Source organism: Oryza sativa, chromosome 8, assembly GCF_034140825.1.
Source record: "Oryza sativa Japonica Group chromosome 8, ASM3414082v1".
In the NCBI taxonomy this organism is placed as follows: Eukaryota; Viridiplantae; Streptophyta; class Magnoliopsida; order Poales; family Poaceae; genus Oryza; species Oryza sativa.
The window spans coordinates 22289871-22310738 of NC_089042.1; the positions used below are offsets into that span (position 1 = coordinate 22289871).

At 42.5% G+C, this 20868-nt stretch overlaps 1 protein-coding gene across 5 annotated transcripts; it reads left to right on the forward strand.

The window, feature by feature from the left end:
• Positions 1-8221: 8221 nt before the first annotated feature.
• On the forward strand, positions 8222-10157 carry LOC107278748 (uncharacterized). Of its 5 annotated transcripts, none has more exons than XM_026027338.2 (7): positions 8222-8502; positions 8568-8688; positions 8877-8944; positions 9055-9111; positions 9213-9320; positions 9745-9794; positions 9858-10157. In XM_026027338.2, the coding sequence occupies exons 1-6, from the start codon at positions 8407-8409 to the stop codon at positions 9790-9792; spliced, it is 498 nt and encodes a 165-aa protein (XP_025883123.1). In that variant the 5' UTR covers positions 8222-8406; the 3' UTR covers positions 9793-9794; positions 9858-10157. The 5 variants fall into 5 exon arrangements, with proteins under 5 accessions (XP_025883123.1, XP_066159901.1, XP_066159902.1 ...); XM_066303804.1 differs by having other exon boundaries at positions 8240-8502; positions 8589-8688; XM_066303805.1 differs by having other exon boundaries at positions 8240-8502; positions 8589-8688; positions 9213-9391; positions 9745-10157.
• The last annotated feature ends 10711 nt before the right edge of the window (positions 10158-20868 follow it).

Sequence of the window (20868 nt, forward strand, 5' to 3'; positions counted from 1 at the left end):
CAACTGGACCCCCTCCATCCCTTTGTGTCATCAAATGGGTTATTTGTATACTACAAATTCTGGGAATCAATTGAGTTCCGTTGTACTATTGCAACTGGTAATAGGATTTTATTACCGTACTCCATTTTACTACAAGTTGCAAAATAGGACGGTGATACAGGTAATCAAATTGAAGCGACAAATCTATAGTTTTCCCTCGTATATCCTATTTTGTACAATGACAAAGTATTTGTCCGAAAATTCTTTTTCACCTTTGTTTATTTGAGATTGACCTCGGGATATAATTTGTCTCCTATGTTTCAGCAGTAATTCACTAGGTTTATCCCTTGATGAACACAATTTCTATATATTATGAATATCGGGAGGGGTTTTGATTTTGGACCAGACATTTCGAGTTGCTTGCTCCTTTGAAGAATCATGCTACAAGGCCTGGTAATCAGGAGTTCCAAAAAACATACTCGAACTGGCTTTTTTAAAAAACTTGTTTTAAGATCACTTATGAACTTAGTATAATACTCACTTTCAAGTTTATGTGAGGCCTTGTCAATACGTATATCTAAAGTCTGAACATGCTAGAAAATATAATTATTGCATTCTTTTCTTATTATATGTTTGTTTTTAAGCTACAGTGAAAGTATTGACTGTTGTATACTTGTGTGAACTAATCTATATTAACAGTTTATATTGGCCATGTAGTTACAGAGTGCTAGGCTATGGCAGCGGCATGGCAAATACCTGGCTGCATCTTCACTGGCTTTTTTCGCTCGGCAAATGTATTTCTGATTTTTCCAAGTCGTAGTTTTTTCCATACATAGAAGTAAACTGTGCTCCCAATGTTTTCTGTCTCATTTATTGCTTTCAAAACAGAAATGAGGCCAATTGTAGAAAATGTATTGTGCTGGAAGTTGTGGCTAGGAAAAATGGCTGCTGGGCTAATTGTACTGAGTTACCTATTAATGTTAGTTGGATAAACCAATTAGTACTTCTTTTATCAAAAAATGATGTTTTTAATTTATGTATAGTAGTAACTCTGATCATGTTTTTTTATGTCATCATGATCAATGAATATTTTCATTTGTTGAGGTTAGCCTTGTAGGTTTATACCCATTTTTCATGATTACATATCCATATGCCATGTTTGGTGTTGATAATTCACCAGTTCCTTATATAGTTTTACATGAAAATCTTTAGGAAGGTCGGAAACAACAGTGCAAGCATGACTTCCTATCGATTGTTGTGCAACGTTGATGATGTTTTGTAGCTCATGATGTGATTTATGGCTGATTAGTACTTTTGCTGCTACATATTTTGTCAAAATACATGCCATTAGATTGGTGTCCAGTGAATTTATTAGGTTGTGTGACCAGTGCAGATAAATTTGAAGTGTGTACTCTTTTCTAAAGTGAACAGCGCATGTTGCAGCCTTCAGTGATCCAAACATCTAAATCAGTGAGTTTCAGCTGTCTCTTTTACTTCTGAGCATGATGAAGGGCTTTAATTATATTACCCTCTTATTATCCAGATATAGTAATATGATATGTCTAAGCCATCTATCTTCCTTCTTTGTATGAAGGGCATGCGGTACATTCATGTGTTCTTGAAAAAGTGTAAACATATCAATTCTGAAATTTCAGGGAAACCTCCATAGATTTGATTTTGGTCAGTTTGTAAATAGCGGTAATGCTCAATCTCTGATTTAGACTTTAGAACAGGAACTATTTCCTAATCAATAATGCTCAACTCCCTACGTACATCTAATATTTTACTTTACAAGGCTCAACTATTTTTTCTGTTTTATGGGAAGACGAAATACCCTGGTACGGTTTTAAATTAGACATGTAATTTTACACTGAACATCTCTGCTCTACCAACATAGTTAAAATTTTGTCAAATTACTTTCACCTCACTGCAAAAGTGGAGGAAAAGGCTACAAGACATGTGTGGCCTACCAGTAGAAGCAGTACCAAAAAGGCCATTGAGTTGAAGGTATTATAAATTTTTCAGTCTTCTTCACATCAATTATCCGAATGGCATTATTTCATAGATCATGATATATGGTATGAGATTAGGAGCAGAAGTTGACTCTGGTGATGCAGCAGCTACTGGGTCCCAACGGGGATGCTTAACAATTGAATATCTTATAATGAATCATGTAATTTTTAATGTCTGCAGTTTTACAAGAACCTCTCTAACACCTTAAAGGATGTTGTTTAGAAATCAGACAATCCTCAAAGTCAACCTTCCTAGAGTAACTTGGGAGAATAGGGATGGGTGAACTACCATCTTATTCTTTTGAATCAATGTTCCTGTTTTTAGAGGCTAGAAAAGGAGAAAGGATGTTTATTGCACTTGTAACTAGATGTGAATGGCCCTGTAAACTATGTTTGGTCTCCACTATTGTTGTATGTGCTCTTATTTATAAGAGAATCCTTATCCTTGTGACAGCTCAAGCGAAGTTGATCATGCAATGGGTTTTATGTATCATGAAGTTTTGTATTAAATTAGTATATTGTGAGCAACAAGTATGATTTGTTGGCCACTATGAAATTGTTTGATTCTCAACATTAATCTATTTTTCTATCTATCACCGTTGTGTTATGAAAAATCGCCGTAGCGTTAGCAGGGGAATATTACTAGTTAGACAAGGTCGTCCCCAACGTGGAGGGCTGGAAAGCGCAGGCCCATCACCCATCAAGCAGGAAGCAGCTGAACAAACTTGGAGCATAATTGAGGGATGTCAGGTGAACATATTCCACAAATCTTTGGAGAAAATAGCAAATTCAAAGCCCGTTAGGAAACAGCCTGTTTGTAGCCCAATTTAATACTACAAATTGCTATACAATGTAGGAATAAGTTCACCAGAGTTCCCTCAACTTAGCTGCAAGATTTTTTGAGGTCCCTTAACCACAAAACCAGAAATGTGTACCCCTGAACTTATACAACCGTACACATAAGGTTGTATGGCAGTATATATGGGTGGTTTCGCTGATGTAGCATCCTAGTCAGCAAAATAATTTAAAAAGGTACGTGAGGCCCACATATCATCTGCACATACTCCCTCCGTTTAAAATTGTTTGACACCGTTGACTTTTTAGTAACTGTTTGACCATTCATCTTATTAAAAAATTTGTGAAATATGTAAAACTATATGTGTACATAAAAGTATATTTAACAATATATCAAATGATATGAAAAGAATAAATAATTACTTAAATTTTTTTAATAAGATGAATGGTCAAACGCGTACTAAAAAGTCAACGGTGTCAAACATTTTGAAATGGAGGGAGTATTTTTTTTTCTTCTCTTTTCTTCTCCTTCTCTTCTCTTCTCTTTTCTCTCCTCTCTCTTCCCTTCTTCGGGCCGGCGTCCAGCAGAGTTCAGCCAAGCCGACCTGGCAGCGCCGGCATGCGCAGCGACGACGGTGCACGTTGTCATCGACGCACGGGCAGCCGATGCTGGGGAGGCGAATGTTGTTGTTGGTGGTGGCGGTGAAGATGCCGGAGAGGAGGAAGAGGAAGAGCAGGAAGGAAGCAGCCATCATGGTGCTCTTCACCTTCATGGTCATCTTAATTAATTACTTTGTTTGGAGCTTATTTAGCTAGGTTTAGGCGTGGTTCGGTCGTGGTGAAATGCATGCATGGGGGTGTTATTTATCGAGCAATTAAGCCTATCCAGTATAAGAACACATGGCGACCGGATTCCATTGTTGCCACATTGTCGCAGCCGCTCCGCTGCCTCCCCTCCGCCGCCCGCTCCACCCGCAGCCCGCCGCCGCTCTGCTGCCTCCGCTCCGCTGCCGTGCTCACCCGCTATCTGCTCCGCCCGTAGCCCGCCGTCGCTCTGCTGCCGTGCTCGCCCACTGCCGCGCTTGCCGATTCCACCCGGTGCCAGCCAGAAGAAGGGAAGAGAGAAGAGAGAAAAGAGAAGAGAAGAGAAGGAGAAAAGAGAAGGAAAAAAAAAGACAGCTGACAGGTGATTTCCACGTACTTTTTTTAATTTTTTTTTGCTGACTAGGATGCCACATCAGCGAAACCACCAATATATACTGTCATAGGACCTTGTGTGCACGGTTTGCGTAAGTTTAGGGGTATACATTTCTGGTCTAGTGGTTAAGGGACCTCAAAAAATCTCTTTGTTAAGTTGAGGGACCTCCGGTGAACTTATTCCTACAATTTACGACTTGCGTCCAACCAACACTTAGCTACTGCTAACCCTAACCCACATGTATAGAAACTCTGGCTCATATGGATTCAATGGTTGGTAGATGAGGCAGGGTCGGATGTATAGGACAGGATTCTTAATACTACTGGCCCAATAAGAAGAAGCCTCACACTGTTTTTTCAGGCTTGCATTCTAATGCAGTTACGCTGCTGCTCCCTGTTTCGACCTGACCATGAGAAGCTAACTGTTGCTTCAGACCTTCAGTATCCTGATTATAAAATAAACAAAAAAGGATGATAAGATGACGAGAATCTCTTCCAGTTCGAGAGGACGAACTAGATGCATATAAATAAATATTACTCCCTCCATCTATTTTTGATAGTCATATTTCCAAATCTGAAAATTTTATTTTTGATAAGCATATTTCAATCCAACGACCTATCATCTTAATGATTTTCTCGAATTTAATGCGTGACTCTCCATTCTTCCATACATGATTGGCTACATAGGCATTGAGAAATGTAAATATTAATTAATCGCTTGTTTACGAGGAATGACTAGTAGCATATTTAAATGGATGATAAGTACAATTACTTATCCTTGGTCTGTGTGTCAAGATAAAATATGACTATTAAAAGTAGATGGAGGGAGTATAAATCAATAATTCAACATGGAAGAGAAAAAGTTAATACTAGTGACCATCTTGAGGGATCCGGCTGATGCTACCGATCAAGCAAGTTGGTACCGCACGATTCACTCCTCAGTTTGCCATGAACAACTTGCACGTAAAAGGTTGCTTTCGATCGAGCACAAGTGAAAAGGATTAACGAATATATGATCTATAATTCTGTATCCTGCCTAAGTAGCTAGGTTAGGTCTGTGGTTAATTTCCTTTCTTCAATAATACTAGCCACTTAAAGTCATGCAAACGCGCTGACATGAGATGTCATCTTTATTAAAAATCCTAAAATTGTTTTGTCTTTATAATTATAGTGGTCTTTTCACTAAATGTTACTTATTGCGAAGTAGTCCATATGTTACATATAGTACTACTACGCGATATTATTCCTTTTTTTTTTGGCACAACAATCATTCTTATTTCATGTCTCAAAATTAATCAGCAATAGACTACTTAGTGCAGCCCATTAAGTGCCCAATTAGTAAATGGGATCTAAATAGCAAGAATTTGTAGTATTTTGGCTTGATTTTTCAATCAAATGCCCTTTGACACATCCAGATAGAATAAAAATAGAGAGAGCTGGCATTCCCCTCTCCACAGAACTTTAAATCGAAATATAAAAATGGCCAAACTGCGCTAAAAAAAATTCCAAAATACAACAGAGAAAACATCACTAAAATTTATCCTTACCCATTTTTAACGAATTGGTACAGAGTGTGTCAATTTGATTGACAAAAGCAGGAGAAAATCGAGTTGTACAGGTATAAAAGGGAAACTTCACACAACGAAAAAGGTTAAGCTATAAGCTCTGAAAGATGTTTTGCTCCCTCAAGGCCTATATTTTGGCCTGAAAGATGTTTTGCTCCCTCAAGGTCTAGATTTTGGCCTGCTCCTTGATCTTTGTGCTCACCGCTATTGCTGAGAGTTCTTTATGTTAGAATATTCTTCGGTTTTCCTCTTTAGAGATTTCCCACGCCGTAAGAAGGATGAGAGTGTGCACCCTTTTTTTAAGGCCTCAGCCCGTGGCCAGCATCACCCACCATTCATAGATTGCCGTGGTTGCGCTCCATATTTTCAGGTTGATTTGCTCACGTGATGTCCAAGTGAAATCTTGTTTGAGATTTTCCTCATATACATACACTCTGTAAGTATGTGGAAGGATGTTTCTTTGGTGTATTGGCAGAGTGTGCAATAAATATTATTTGGCCAACCACATATTGTTAATTTATCAAACATCTATACTCTGTTTTGCACCATTAACATATGAAAACACACTATATCTTTTGTTCGATATTCTCTATAAATTTTCTTATAATCATTTGCATGCATTACTAGAACTAACTATATTCCATACCGCTTCTTCTACTAGGGAATAGCCTGAAACTAGTAGGGAAACTAGTTCCCTATGTTTTTTCATAGGGAACCCTTTCATGGGGAAAGATTTCTGGGGTAATAGAAGTGCCCTACCGTTATAGCTCTAAAAGCGTAGGAAAATTTCATAGGGTTTGAAATGGTACGGAACTTTGCTTACATAGCATTGTATCCAGTATGTATAGTAACTTTCCTTAGGTTTCTAAAACTGCAAGGATATTTTTATTTAATATATTTTCCTGCTCATGATACCTCAATTATTTCCCTTCAAAACGTTAAAATAGTAGGTTCACACTTACATCAGGGTTTACACTTCCATGCTATTAGTTCAAACATTCTAAAATCAAAATGGGATAAGATCTTTCAAAGGAGGGGAGTAGTTTCCACCAGCATGGCTAGATGCATTAACATACCTAGAGAAATTCTGGCCAAAGTACTTTCTGAATTCTCTTTTTTCTAATAGTGGATGGGCGGGGATGATGGTGAAGAAATAATTTGAGCTACAAAGCATGATTTTTTGGTGAAAAGTTTAGGGATTATATGGAGGGCGGCCATGGGAACCAGGGATAACCAGAAGTGATGGCATGTGTGAAGCATGTCCCCTAATTTCACCTGACTAGGGAGAGATTTGTTAGAGGCAGCTAGAGTTTTTCTCTATGGAATAGGCTTTGTTCGGAAGTCCCCTTTCTCAACTTTTTCTTTTTTTTTGCGCGCACGATTTTAAACTGCTAGATAAAGTGTTTTTTTATAAAAAAAAAGTTGCTTTAAAAATCATATCAATCTATTTTAAAGTATTTTTTAACTAATATACTTAATTAATCATGCATTAAAATATCGCTCCGTTATAAGTGCAAGTGATGGAGCCATGGAAGTTGCTAACCCATGCAAACGAAAGCAGCCTTAGGCAGGAGCTTGTATGGAGAGGAGAGAGATATATCAACGGAAATATGCTATTGGAAAATAATTGGATTGACCTATGACATGGAGGAAAATGAAAAAAGAACTAGTGAGAACACTAATATTTTGGACACTAATACGGTAAGTTTGGTGGGCCGTTTGTTCCTTACGAATATTGTAAAACTGGGAGAGAAGAAAAATCTCCCTACATTCCTAGAATGGTTTGAGGGCTGCTACAAAACGGGATCCCGTTGCAACGGGATAGACATATTAACTATTTTCTTGCACAGGTATCGTGTACCATGTAGCTGGTATCATAACAGGTATCAGGTACTGTCTCATAAAAGGATATCTCGTTCCAACGGAATACCGTTGTCTAGGTTTTCTGAATGGTTTAGTACGTGAATTTCTATTTCCCTTTACCTACACACACTCTAATAGGCAAATAATTAATCGGTAAGGAACACGGCGATTTTTACCACCGTTGTGGCGGAAAATGTGGGTTACCCGAAGTAAAAAGCGGAGTGCCCGGAGGCCGGAGCACCCTATTCTGTTGCTCCCGGGAGCCACTTAAATGCCCCCTCTCGGAGCATGCTGGCCCATATCCTCTGGCAAAAGAAAGTCGGTTGGCGAGAATCGCGACCACGCGTACGTACGTACGTACACGGAACACGCCCCTGTTCACTGTCGCCAACAGCTAAACAGCTAGCACCGCGCGCGCGATACGGCGATACCCACACCACCACACCTCGAACGACGAAATCCACTGAACTGGTGCACTGCTGCACACTCCGCCACACTACCCTACCCCTTTCTAACTCCCCGCTTTCGCCGTACACCGAACCTTTCGAACCCGGCCCATATACCACGCATCCACACGAATATACCCCAACCGTCCAACACATTAACACAACACGGTCAGTCGCGCACTACCACCACAGGCAAAGGCAACCGCGGGGTGGGTGGTCGTCGACTTGGTGCCTTTTCAGGCCACGGCAGCGACGCACGCCGTCGTCCCCGCCCTTTACCCTGACGCAACGGCCTCCACTGCGCGCGGTTGACGCCGCGCGGAAACGGGAGTACGTAGAAACGAGTAGAAATATCGCTGCCTCCAAGTTGCCGCGGCCAACCAGCCCGTGGCCTTGGTGCAGGTGCAGCGAACGGTGAAATGCAATCCCCCTGGCCCCGCGCGGCTATAAGTAGCCGCCTCATGCACCCGCGGCCTTAGCTAGCAAACCAGCGTGCTCCTCCTCTCCTCCACACACAATCCGATCGGTAGCCGCGGGCTCGTTGTTGCGATGGCCGGCAAGAACGGGAGCCTCTACGCGGTGCTCGGCGTCGCCAGCGACTGCTCCGACGCCGACCTGCGCACCGCCTACCGCAAGCTCGCCATGGTACGGTGCTGATTCCTCTGCTTTGCTCTGTTTTTTTTTTTTTTGCCGATTTAACCGTCTCCCAGTGGCTGTTTGTCTCCGGGCAGAAATGGCACCCGGACAAGTGCGGCGCCGCCGGGAGCTCAGCCGGCGGCGGTGCAGAGGCGGCCAAGGTGAGGTTCCAGAAGATCCAGGGAGCCTACGCCGGTAATTAAATCTCAGCCACCTTCTTCGTCTTCCTCTGCTTCTGACCAGTGCTCAGAGCACAAGCTGCCATTGATTTCGGACGCTGAGATTTTTTTTTAGCTTCTCGTTGATCGGTCTTCGCTGCTGTTACGGTCTGTCCGTTCCCGTTGTTTCACCATTCTGACAGCGACGTGGTTTTAACTGAACAGTGCTCTCCGATCCCAACAAGAGGATCCTCTATGACGTCGGAGCCTACGACAGCGACGGCGATGATGATGTAACAGCATTTTCCGGCCTTTTTTATCTCTTTTTTTTTGCACCAATCAATGATAAAGATATTTTGTGGCCGGCTTGTGTGCTGACTTGGTCGTGCCAATTCACGTGCAGGGCGCCGGTGAAATTCTCGGCGACATTCTCGAGGCCATGAACAAAACCGGCCCTACGGTAACAAACCTATCTGAATTCGAATTTCGACGTGAACTTTAAAAATTCGATGTAAATTCACACCCTGTTCATGCATGTTGGTGTGGTGAACGCGTGCGCAGGAGAATGGCAAGAACGAGAGCTTCGAAGACCTGCAGAGGCAGTTCGAGGAGCTGTTCCTCCGGCCGCCGGCGCCGGCGCCGCCGACGTCGTCGTCGTTCCGGTCGGCGGTACGTGACTGTCGTGTCGTACACCACTGATTCCTCTGACTGATACGACGAGACACAGCAGTTACCTAGCTGTATGTCCTTTCTGATTAGTGACTAAACAGGCCATCTTTTTCTTCAGAAATTAACTTTCCCATTTTTTTTAGAGTGTGCGTCGCTTTCTCTGACAACTGTTTGCACACAAGCATGTCGGGAGAAGAGCACGAGCTGTCGTTTTATACGGCATGCAAATTACAGTAATGGTTAGGTGCATTGCATCCTCTTGCCTGCCCAAGCTTAGAGAAGATTATCCATAAACAGTTTGGTCGCTTAATTAATTATAAGCACAGAATAGGTTTTCTTGCGCTACATGGACACTGATTACGTACACAAGATTTAATAACCCTTGACTAACTCTGTATTTCTATCTGTGCCTGATAATCTGCAGCAAGAGGACGCTGGGAAGTCTTCAAAGAGAAGGGCCGGAAGAACGTAGAAGTACGTACTTTTGGCCGAAGATTTTTGTACTGCAACATTTTTGAATCTATTTCGTACGTGCAGTGCTCAAGACGACCGTCATTTGTGCTAATAATTAAGCTGATTGATCAAGAAGAAAACGATTCAGATAATGATATGACGCACTGATGATCTAGGGCAGTAACCTGTAATCTCAATAACACCTTTGGCAGACGTCATTCGGTTTGCATGTATGCGGGTGGCTATTAATTTGCCTAGCTAGAAATTGGCCAATTTAAAGTTTGGCCACACGTCAATTCTTATATGAATATGTGCAATATTGTCAAATCTGGGTACTTCTCCCTGATGAATTAAATGAAGAAAAATGAGGGCTAATGATCAACAGATTATCCAGATTCATACCCAAAATTTATTATATTTTGGGATCGGTGGAGGCAGTATTATTGATTGGAATGTTCAGTTGTCCATCCATGTGCAGTATAAGAAATATTGAGGTGGGGGCAGTAAAAGATTATTTTAAATTTCCATGCAATTTTGCATAGAACAAAAAAAAAAGAATTGAGTTTGATATAATACTCTTTAGCTTCCATTTCCAAAGATACACTATTTTAAAAATAGAATTGGATTTATATGCAACTCTTAATTTCAACCTCAATAGATAAAATTTCCTCCCAACGTTTTTTAGATAATAAAATTGGTTCACATCTCTGATCTCTATCAATAGGCAAGAAACCAATCAGTTCTAAAACATAAATAAAATAACTCGAGAATATGGGACATTCACATCTCCCTCCTAATAAGATCCAGTTGAAAAATACTAGGCCGTTTCTATGAATTTGAGGCCACAGTGTGAAATACAAAAGGCACCGTATTTATATATAAAGTCACATCTCCAAATTTATTCTACATATGGAGCATCAAAAAAGAAAACATTATGAAATATTTATACACTTGATGCTGTCAGAAATTTTATCTATTTTATGGATAAAATATAATGAATTGAGTATATTTCACAAAACTATATGTATTTTGGCCGAATTATCGCAAAACTATAAATTTAAGACGTTGTACCACAAAACTACAGATTTAAGACCAAACATAAAAAAACACTATAGATTTAATACTTAAATATCACAAAACTACTGTTTAAATTTCTACCACTACTATTTTGTAAGAGTCATAAGTGTTGTAGTTTTGTATTTCATTTGGTGCAAAACATGTAGTTTTGAGATAATTTTGTTTCTAAACATGTAGTTTCATGAAACTTCATCTTAAATATGTAGTTCTTCGATAATTTTGATTCTAAACCTGTAGTTTTGTGATACATCACCTTAAATATGTAGTTTTGTGATAGATTGAGAAAAGTACATGTAGTTTTATGAAATTTACTCTAGTGAATTTGAGGGTAAGATTTTACACATAATGCTTTTGAAAGTACATGACAATTCTTTTCTCGATTTTTTTTAAATATTTATTAGTTGGTGTGTACGGTGTTTACACAGAAAACTTTTGTGCACATGATACGATACGTTCTCCAGTAACTGAACTCAAAATATAAACGATATTTGAATTAAGGAAAGATTTGCTACAGGACATCCAAAAAAACGTATAATTAGCTAAGGGACATTGCAAAAACACGTATTTGATGTGAGGCACCGCAAAAAAAATTGGTAATTAGTTGCTAGACACCCGCACCACTATTTTATTATATCTAGAGTAAATGGAGAGAGAGAAACAACCACAAAAGTATGATTTTGCTCCAGCCGGCCATGTAGCTCGCATATAGCTCCGATACCGCGGTGGCCACGAGATGTCCGGAACCGACGCAGCCCTCATACTGCAGCGATGATGAGTGCAGGAATGACGCTAAGCCACGGGCCCACTCAAGTGGGCCCCCTCGAACCCCCTAGAGAGCCGCCTCCCTGGTGACGACGGCGCGTGTCGCGGCGCTGCGGTGAGACCAACTGCGACCGCCTGCACTCCATGGTGTCCTGCTCGAGATGAACCAGGAGGTGGTCACACATTGTGCTTGCCTGCAAGGGTAGTATGTGGCGAAGCACCATCGTCGGTGTGGCCCTCGCACTGCAGCGGCAACGAGTTCAGGAACGACGCGAAGCTATAGGCCCAGGGAGGTCCTCTCAAACCCCCCCAAGAGAGCCAGCGACAACGGCGGGTGGGACGACAGCGTCGTAGCTGTATGCAAGGTGGACTTGGCATGCAGGGCAAAATTGTACTTTTGTGACTATTTCTCTCACTATTTTCTTTGGATATTATAAAATAATACCGCAGGCATCTAACATATAATTATCAGTTTTTTTATGTCCCATAGCATAACATGTTTTTCGATGTTTCCTAACTAATTATATTCCTTTTAATTTCTTATAGTAAATTTTACCAAAAAGAAATTAAATTCGCAGATAACGACGATAGCAATCACGTCGCCCTTTTCGCTACAATTAATAATAAGGGTCGCACGCATAGACGTACTACATCTACGTCTACGTGTTAGTACATGACAGAAGGCAAAGGAAGACCCTCGAAGAACATGGGCATCTCAACTGGACAGGGCAGCTTTTGGCATTGATGATACCGGGGACCCATTTTATGTGTGTGTGGATGGATCAGTGCTGAGAAACCTGTGATGGTCATCGATCAGAGACCAGCAGTTGCAGGAACACAACGCCGCGCACCTTCTAGCTACCTACACATGCCAAAATTTAACTTGGCCGGCCGTCCGCGAGCTTAATTTCTAGCCAATCTCTTATAGCTGATTGGTTGGCCTGTTGCTGGCACAAGCACTGACCACACATGTTTTTCTGCATACACCAGATCAAACCTATCATGATAGTTCATCGCTGGATTTTTCACAATTTGATCTTTTTGAAAACTTTATTTTACAAATAGACTCTTAAAATACTTATCTTAGAAATGATCCTTTTTTGGACGCCAGAGTCGCGCCGTGGTCCAATTGGATGGCGCCAGCAACTCTGGCACAGTTCTCCTACCACCGTGATGACTGGTCGGCGCCGACGTGGCAGGGGAAACGCGCCAATGAGGTTGGCGCCGCCCCCTCCCGCACCCACGCCATTTTTTTCCTCCTCCCTAGTGTAGAGGAGAGATGTGCAACTTTTTTTATTTTTCTTTTATTTTTTGATATTTTTTCATACTTAGGAGCACACAGAAACCAACCATAGAAAAGTTAAACTCAAATGGATGAAATATGTGACCTGTAAAATTTTCCAAAACTCTACCAAAAAGCTTCTCGCCTCGAAAACACAATCTTGCAACCGAAATTTGAAGGTTCTAATTTTTCCAAACCTAGCAGAGCAAGGGAAAAACGGATATAACTTCTTTTCTGCAGATATCCGTGGATATATAATTTACCTGATTCCGAGTCCGTATGAGAAAGTTATACCTGTTTTAAGGAAGGACACACGAATATAAAAGGAAAAAACTCAACAAACCCTAATTCTTTTTATAGGATGTAAAAAAACAATGTACTATTTTTTTACTAAGGAAAAAACAAAAAAAAAGAACAGGAAAGCTCTTACTGATATAATCTTGAGTGAATTTGAGAAGAGTGGAGAGATAGCAAGAGCAAGCAAGAGTGGCATTCGGACTCAAGCGCTAGGGGGGTGGGGGGATGGGGGCAGAGATGCTGGCGTGCTCCCCCTACCATGTCAGTTTCTGGTTGCCATGGTGGCAAGGGGGCAGCGCCAGAGAGGTTGACGCCGTCCCGTTGGACGACGACGCCAGCAACTCTAGCGCCCCAAAATAGACTATTTCTGGATAAGTTTTTTTAGGGGTCTATTTGTGAAATAAGCTTTTCAAAAGAATCAAGTTGTGAAAAATCCAGAATTCATCACCGCTTATTTGAAAATAACGCCCGCACGCGCGCGCTCTCTCTCTCTCTCTCAGTGTCTTAATTTATGAGGTCTCTTAAATTTTATAGGGTAGCAACCACACCAAACACACTTAAAATTTTGGTATGCCTATGCAATTGTCACAAAATTTATCTCTAAACCCATCCAATTCTCTTCAAACTGGTATGATAGCAATTTAAATATGCCCAAAATCTAAACTTTTTTATCATAGTACTCGAGGCATACACCATCGACCCTCCATGCTAGGGCAATAATGAATCTGGTCATCTCAAGCGTGTAGCAGCTGGATCCGCCACGCCAAGGAGGGGGGAGGGAGCTGCTTTGCTAGGGAGAGGTGGAGAAACCGTTGCACCGGTCGGGGAAAGGTGGCAATTGCTCGGTCATGTGAGGTGGGGAGGAGTCTTGGGACTTAGGCCTTGTTTAGTTGGGGGAAAATTTTGGGATTGGTTTTCACATTGGATATGCGGACATACATTTAAAGTATTAAGCGTAGTCTAATAACAAAAAAATACAGATTCCGGCAAGAAACTGTGAGACGAATTTATTAAGACTAATTAATCCATCATTAGTAAATATTTACTGTAGCACCACATTGTCAAATCATGGCGCAATTAGGCTTAAAAGATTCGTCTCGCAATTTACACGTAATCTGTGTAATTGGTTTTTTTCTTACATTTAATACTCCATGCATGTGTGCAAGCATTCGATATGACAGCGTGAAAATTTTTGTTTTGGAAACTAAACAGGCCTTAAAATACCAGAGTGCTTGGGCAGCTCGGCTCAACTAGTTTTTTTTTTTTAAGTTCAGCAGGAAGATGTTGGAATTAATGAATGGGCCTTAGCCCACTCGAAGATTAATTCTTTGGAAAATCACAAAAGCCCACCTCATGGGATGGCATGCATGTGGAGTTTAGTACCACCTTGCTTATTCTAGGAGAGGGGGACCTCCTTAAAAGGGAGGATGCCCTCCTAGCCACTTGAAGCATGTGTGGTGGAGAGAAGAGGGGAAACACACGCGCGCGCTCGCTCGCCTCGCCTGGCCTGGCAGGGCAGGGCAGGGCAGGCGGCGCGCGTGCACGACGTACGCGTTGAATGGTCCGAAAAATTGGCTCCTCACCCTTGCGCAGATGCAGCCTCCTTTTGTAACCGACCCGCCGTCTTCACGCAATATATGCGAAAATCAGTCTAGGGTTTGCCTCCTACTCTGTACTGCGCCGTCGCTCGTAGACTACTCCATCCCGCTCGCCAGCGTGCACCAGCGATCGGGAGAGCAGGTCTCCGGAACCTCTGCCTTTGACGTCCTGCACCGGGAGAAGGCGGCAATAAGGTTTTTGGGAAGCGCTTCGCGCGACTGCTCCCTGTTCGTTCGCGACGGCTCGCCTTCCTCTTCGCTCGCGTGTTTCGTGCCTTCGTAGACACCTGCGAAAAGTTTCGACCAAGCAGCCGGTCTTTTCGTCACCTCGGTACGTGTTCAATATGCTGCGCATATTTGATCTGTTCATGTTATTCTGCGTAGTTTACATGTGTAGAACTAATGATGCGTTCATGCTAGTTTTCATCTGTAATGTCATGATTTATTTATGGAATAAATTAAATCATTATATGCTGCCCATAATCTCAACAATCCAAAAACCTTATTATAGGCATTGTGATTTTACTATGGCTGGTTTTGCCGATGCACTGAGGCCGGATAAATTCACCGGTGTGCATTTTAAGAGATGGCAGATCAGGGTCACTCTGTGGCTGACAGCTATGAAATGCTTCTGGGTGAGTACTGGCAAACCTGAAGGAGTTCTTACTGCTGAACAGCAGAAGCAATTCGAGGAAGCCACTACTCTCTTTGTGGGATGCATTCTTAGCGTTCTTGGCGATCGTCTGGTCGAGGTGTATATGCATATGACCGACGCTAAGGAGTTGTGGGATGCACTGAATACTAAATTCGGTGCTACTGATGCTAGCAATGATCTGTATATCATGGAGCAGTTTCATGACTACAAAATGGCTGACAACCGTTCTGTAGTCGAACAGGCTCATGAGATACAAACCATGGCTAAGGAACTCGAACTCCTTAAGTGTGTCTTACCCGACAAATTTGTGGCCGGGTGCATTATTGCAAAACTACCTCCATCTTGGTACTGCACTCAAACACAAGAGACAGGAATACTCCGTTGAGGGGTTGATTGCGTCTCTTGATGTTGAGGAGAAAGCTCGGGAAAAAAGATGCCGCGTCTAAGGGCGATGGTGGGCAGTCCAGTGCCAATGTTGTGCACAAGGCCCAGAACAAGAGCAAGGGGAAATACAAAGCTCAGCAGACCACCAACTTCAAGAAGCAGAAGAAGAACAACAACAATCCTAATCAGGATGAGAGGACTTGCTTTGTGTGTGGCCAAGTTGGTCATCTGGCTAGGAAGTGTCCACAGCGCAAGGGGATGAAGGCACCTGCAGGGCAGACTTCTAAGTCTGCTAATGTGACCATTGGCAACACTGGAGATGGAAGCGGGTATGGTAATTTACCTACTGTTTTTTCAGTTAATCAATCTACTAATTGGTGGGTTGATACTGGGGCCAATCTACATGTTTGTGCTGACATCTCATTGTTTTCTTCTTATCAGGTCGCACGGGGTTCCACCGTCCTAATGGGGAATGGGTCACATGCTTCTGTTCATGGTGTTGGCACGGTAGATCTGAAGTTTACTTCGGGAAAGATCGTGCAGCTGAAGAACGTGCAGCATGTCCCTTCTATCGACAGGAATCTTGTTAGTGGCTCCCGTCTGACTAGAGACGGATTTAAGTTGGTTTTTGAGTCTAATAAAGTAGTCGTGTCTAAACATGGATATTTTATTGGTAAAGGTTATGAGTGCGGAGGCCTGTTCCGCTTTTCCCTTTCTGATTTCTGCAATAAGTCTGTGAACCATATTTGTGGCAGTGTGGATGATGAGGCTAATGTTTGGCATTCACGTTTATGTCATATTAATTTTGGCTTGATGTCTCGGCTTTCCAGCATGTGTTTAATTCCTAAGTTTTCCATTGTCAAAGGTTCTAAGTGCCATAGTTGTGTGCAATCGAAGCAACCTCGCAAGCCTCACAAGGCTGCCGAGGAGAGAAACTTGGCACCACTAGAACTCCTACATTCAGATCTTTGTGAAATGAATGGGGTGTTGACGAAGGGTGGAAAACGATATTTCATGACATTGATTGATGATGCTACTAGATTTTGCTATGTGTACTTGTTGAAAACGAAAGACGAGGCTCTAGACTATTTTAAAATTTATAAGGCAGAAGTTGAAAATCAACTTGACAGAAAGATAAAAAGGCTTAGGTCTGATCGTGGTGGAGAGTTTTTCTCGAACGAGTTTGACTTATTCTGTGAGGAACATGGCATCATACATGAGAGGACGCCTCCCTATTCTCCCGAGTCTAATGGGATTGCTGAAAGGAAGAACCGCACACTGACTGACTTGGTGAATGCCATGTTGGACACCGCGGGACTGCCTAAGGCATGGTGGGGGGAGGCATTGTTGACCTCAAATCATGTGTTAAACAGAGTTCCTAACAGAAATAAGGACAAAACACCATATGAGATATGGATTGGTAGAAAACCATCACTTTCTTATTTGCGCACATGGGGGTGCTTGGCGAAAGTCAATGTACCAATAACGAAGAAGCGCAAACTTGGACCTAAGACTGTGGACTGTGTTTTTCTGGGATATGCTCATCATAGCATTGCCTATAGATTTTTAATAGTTAAATCCGAGGTACCGGACATGCATGTTGGTACAATTATGGAGTCTCGTGATGCTACCTTCTTTGAGAGCTTTTTCCCAATGAAGGATACACATAGTGGTTCGAACCAACCCTCTGAAATAATTCCCAGTTCAATCACACCAACAGAACAAACTGAACATACACATGAACTTGTCTCTGAGGAGGATGTCAGTGAAGCTCCTCGAAGGAGTAAGAGACAAAGGACGGCTAAGTCTTTTGGTGATGATTTCACTGTGTACCTCGTGGATGACACTCCTAAGTCAATTTCAGAAGCATATGCATCTCCTGATGCAGACTACTGGAAGGAGGCTGTCCGTAGTGAAATGGATTCCATTATCGCTAACGGGACTTGGGAGGTGACAGAGCGACCCTATGGGTGTAAACCTGTGGGGTGCAAGTGGGTGTTCAAGAAGAAGCTTAGGCCTGACGGTACTATTGAAAAGTACAAGGCTCGGCTTGTTGCTAAGGGCTATACTCAGAAAGAAGGCGAAGATTTCTTTGACACTTACTCACCTGTTGCTAGATTGACCACAATTCGTGTGCTACTTTCCCTAGCAGCCTCACATGGTCTTCTCGTTCATCAAATGGATGTTAAGACAGCTTTTCTTAATGGAGAGCTGGATGAGGAGATCTATATGGATCAACCTGATGGGTTTGTACTTGAAGGTCAAGAAGGCAAAGTGTGCAAATTGTTGAAGTCTTTGTATGGTCTGAAACAAGCTCCTAAGCAATGGCATGAGAAATTTGACAAAACATTGACATCTGCAGGCTTTGCAGTCAATGAGGCAAATAAATGTGTATACTATCGCCATGGTGGGGGTGAGGGAGTTATTTTGTGCTTGTATGTTGACGACATACTGATATTTGGGACAAACCTTGAGGTGATAAATGAGGTTAAATCATTCTTGTCTCAAAATTTTGATATGAAAGATTTGGGAGTAGCTGATGTTATCTTAAACATTAAGCTAATTAGAGGTGAGAATGGGATTACACTCTTGCAGTCCCATTATGTGGAGAAGATCTTGAATCGCTTTGGCTACATTGATAGTAAGCCTTCTCCAACACCTTATGATCCTAGCTTGTTGCTTCGCAAGAACAAGAGAATTGCTAGGAATCAACTGGAATACTCCCAAATCATTGGCTCGTTGATGTACCTGGCTAGTGCAACTAGGCCTGATATCTCCTTTGCTGTGAGCAAGTTGAGCCGATTTACCTCTAATCCGGGAGATGATCACTGGCGTGCGCTTGAGCGAGTAATGCGCTATCTGAAAGGTACTGTGGAATTGGGGCTTCACTATACTGGGTATCCTGCGGTACTGGAGGGTTATAGTGATTCTAACTGGATCTCTGATGTGGATGAGATCAAAGCCACTAGTGGATATGTTTTCACACTGGGTGGTGGTGCTGTTTCATGGAGGTCTTGCAAACAGACAATTTTGACGAGGTCAACCATGGAAGCAGAGCTAACGGCACTGGATATTGCTACTGTTGAGGCAGAATGGTTGCGTGATCTATTAATGGATCTGCCTGTTGTTGAAAAACCAGTGCCGGCTATCCTTATGAACTGTGACAATCAAACGGTAATTGTCAAAGTGAATAGTTCTAAGGATAATATGAAATCGTCTAGACATGTGAAAAGACGATTGAAGTCTGTCAGGAAATTAAGAAACTCCGGAGTTATAACGTTGGATTACATCCAAACAGCGAGAAACCTGGCAGATCCCTTCACGAAGGGACTATCACGAAATGTGATAGACAATGCATCGAAGGAGATGGGTTTGAGACCCATGTGAGTTATACTATGGTGGTAACCCAGTCTATGTGATCGGAGATCCTGTGAATTAGATCCTGGGAAGAACAAACCATTAATAAACTAGAGGAGAGTACCAATATATATACCCTCTCCAAGTGAAGATGCATATACTCTCGTGAGCTGCAAGGCAGGTTGGCTATGCCTTAATGAGTTCTGTTGGCTTTAATTAGCAAAGATGTTGTCCTGCAGAGCATTCTTGAAGGAACTCACCTTTGTGAGCTTGACTGTTGGTCGCAGTCCATGAAGATTTTGGGTGAATCTTCTAGGAAGCTTACTAAAGACCTAGGAGTATGACTTATACGCTCCACCCGAGGGGTAGTCTACAAACGGTCTAGTACCAGATAAGACTTTGAGTGAAACTTGCTTGCACAAGACTTGCAATTCAAGGCGTAGTCCATTGTTCAAGTTGTGAGTAAGTGTAGCTTGGAGTTCTAGGTGGATGTTCAACCTTAATTGGTCTCCATCGAACCGCTGGTATATAAACAGTACATTGGAAAAGGCAAATCTCAGTGGGATTTTGAGATTTGGTGGGGGATTGTTGGAATTAATGAATGGGCCTTAGCCCACTCGAAGATTAATTCTTTGGAAAATCACAAAAGCCCACCTCATGGGATGGCATGCATGTGGAGTTTAGTACCACCTTGCTTATTCTAGGAGAGGGGGACCTCCTTAAAAGGGAGGATGCCCTCCTAGCCACTTGAAGCATGTGTGGTGGAGAGAAGAGGGGAAACACACGCGCGCGCTCGCTCGCCTCGCCTCGCCTGGCAGGGCAGGGCAGGGTAGGCGCGCGTGCACGACGTACGCGTCGAATGGTCCGAAAAATTGGCTCCTCACCCTTGCGCAGATGCAGCCTCCTTTTGCAGTTTTGTTTTGCTGCAAATTCGGATTCGTTTTTGTTTTGGAAACGTTCCGAAAAATCCGATGCATGCAAACGGCGTGGAGTCCGGATAAGTTACGCGCGACTTATCCGGTTCGGTTACGCGCAGTAGAGATCGTGCGGGCGCCCTGATCAAGCGACCCTTCTCTATATAAACCGACCCGCCGTCTTCACGCAATATATGCGAAAATCAATCTAGGGTTTGCCTCCTACTCTGTACTGCGCCGTCGCTCGTAGACTACTCCATCCCGATCGCCAGCGTGCACCAGCGATCGGGAGAGCAGGTCTCCGGAACCTCTGCCTTTGACGTCCTGCACCGGGAGAAGGCGGCAATAAGGTTTTTGGGAAGTGCTTCGCGCGACTGCTCCCTGTTCGTTCGCGACGGCTCGCCTTCCTCTTCGCTCGCGTGTTTCGTGCCTTCGTAGACACCTGCGAAAAGTTTCGACCAAGCAGCCGGTCTTTTCGTCACCTCGGTACGTGTTCAATATGCTGCGCATATTTGATCTGTTCATGTTATTCTGCGTAGTTTACATGTGTAGATCTAATGATGCGTTCATGCTAGTTTTCATCTGTAATGTCATGATTTATTTATGGAATAAATTAAATCATTATATGCTGCCCATAATCTCAACAGAAGACAAGCACGAGTAATAGATTTTCTAGGCCGGTTCATTAAAAAACCAATACTGATAAGATATTATTACTGGTTTTTTTTCAGTCTAAAGCGTACTCCCAGCAAAAAGCATCAACGATGCA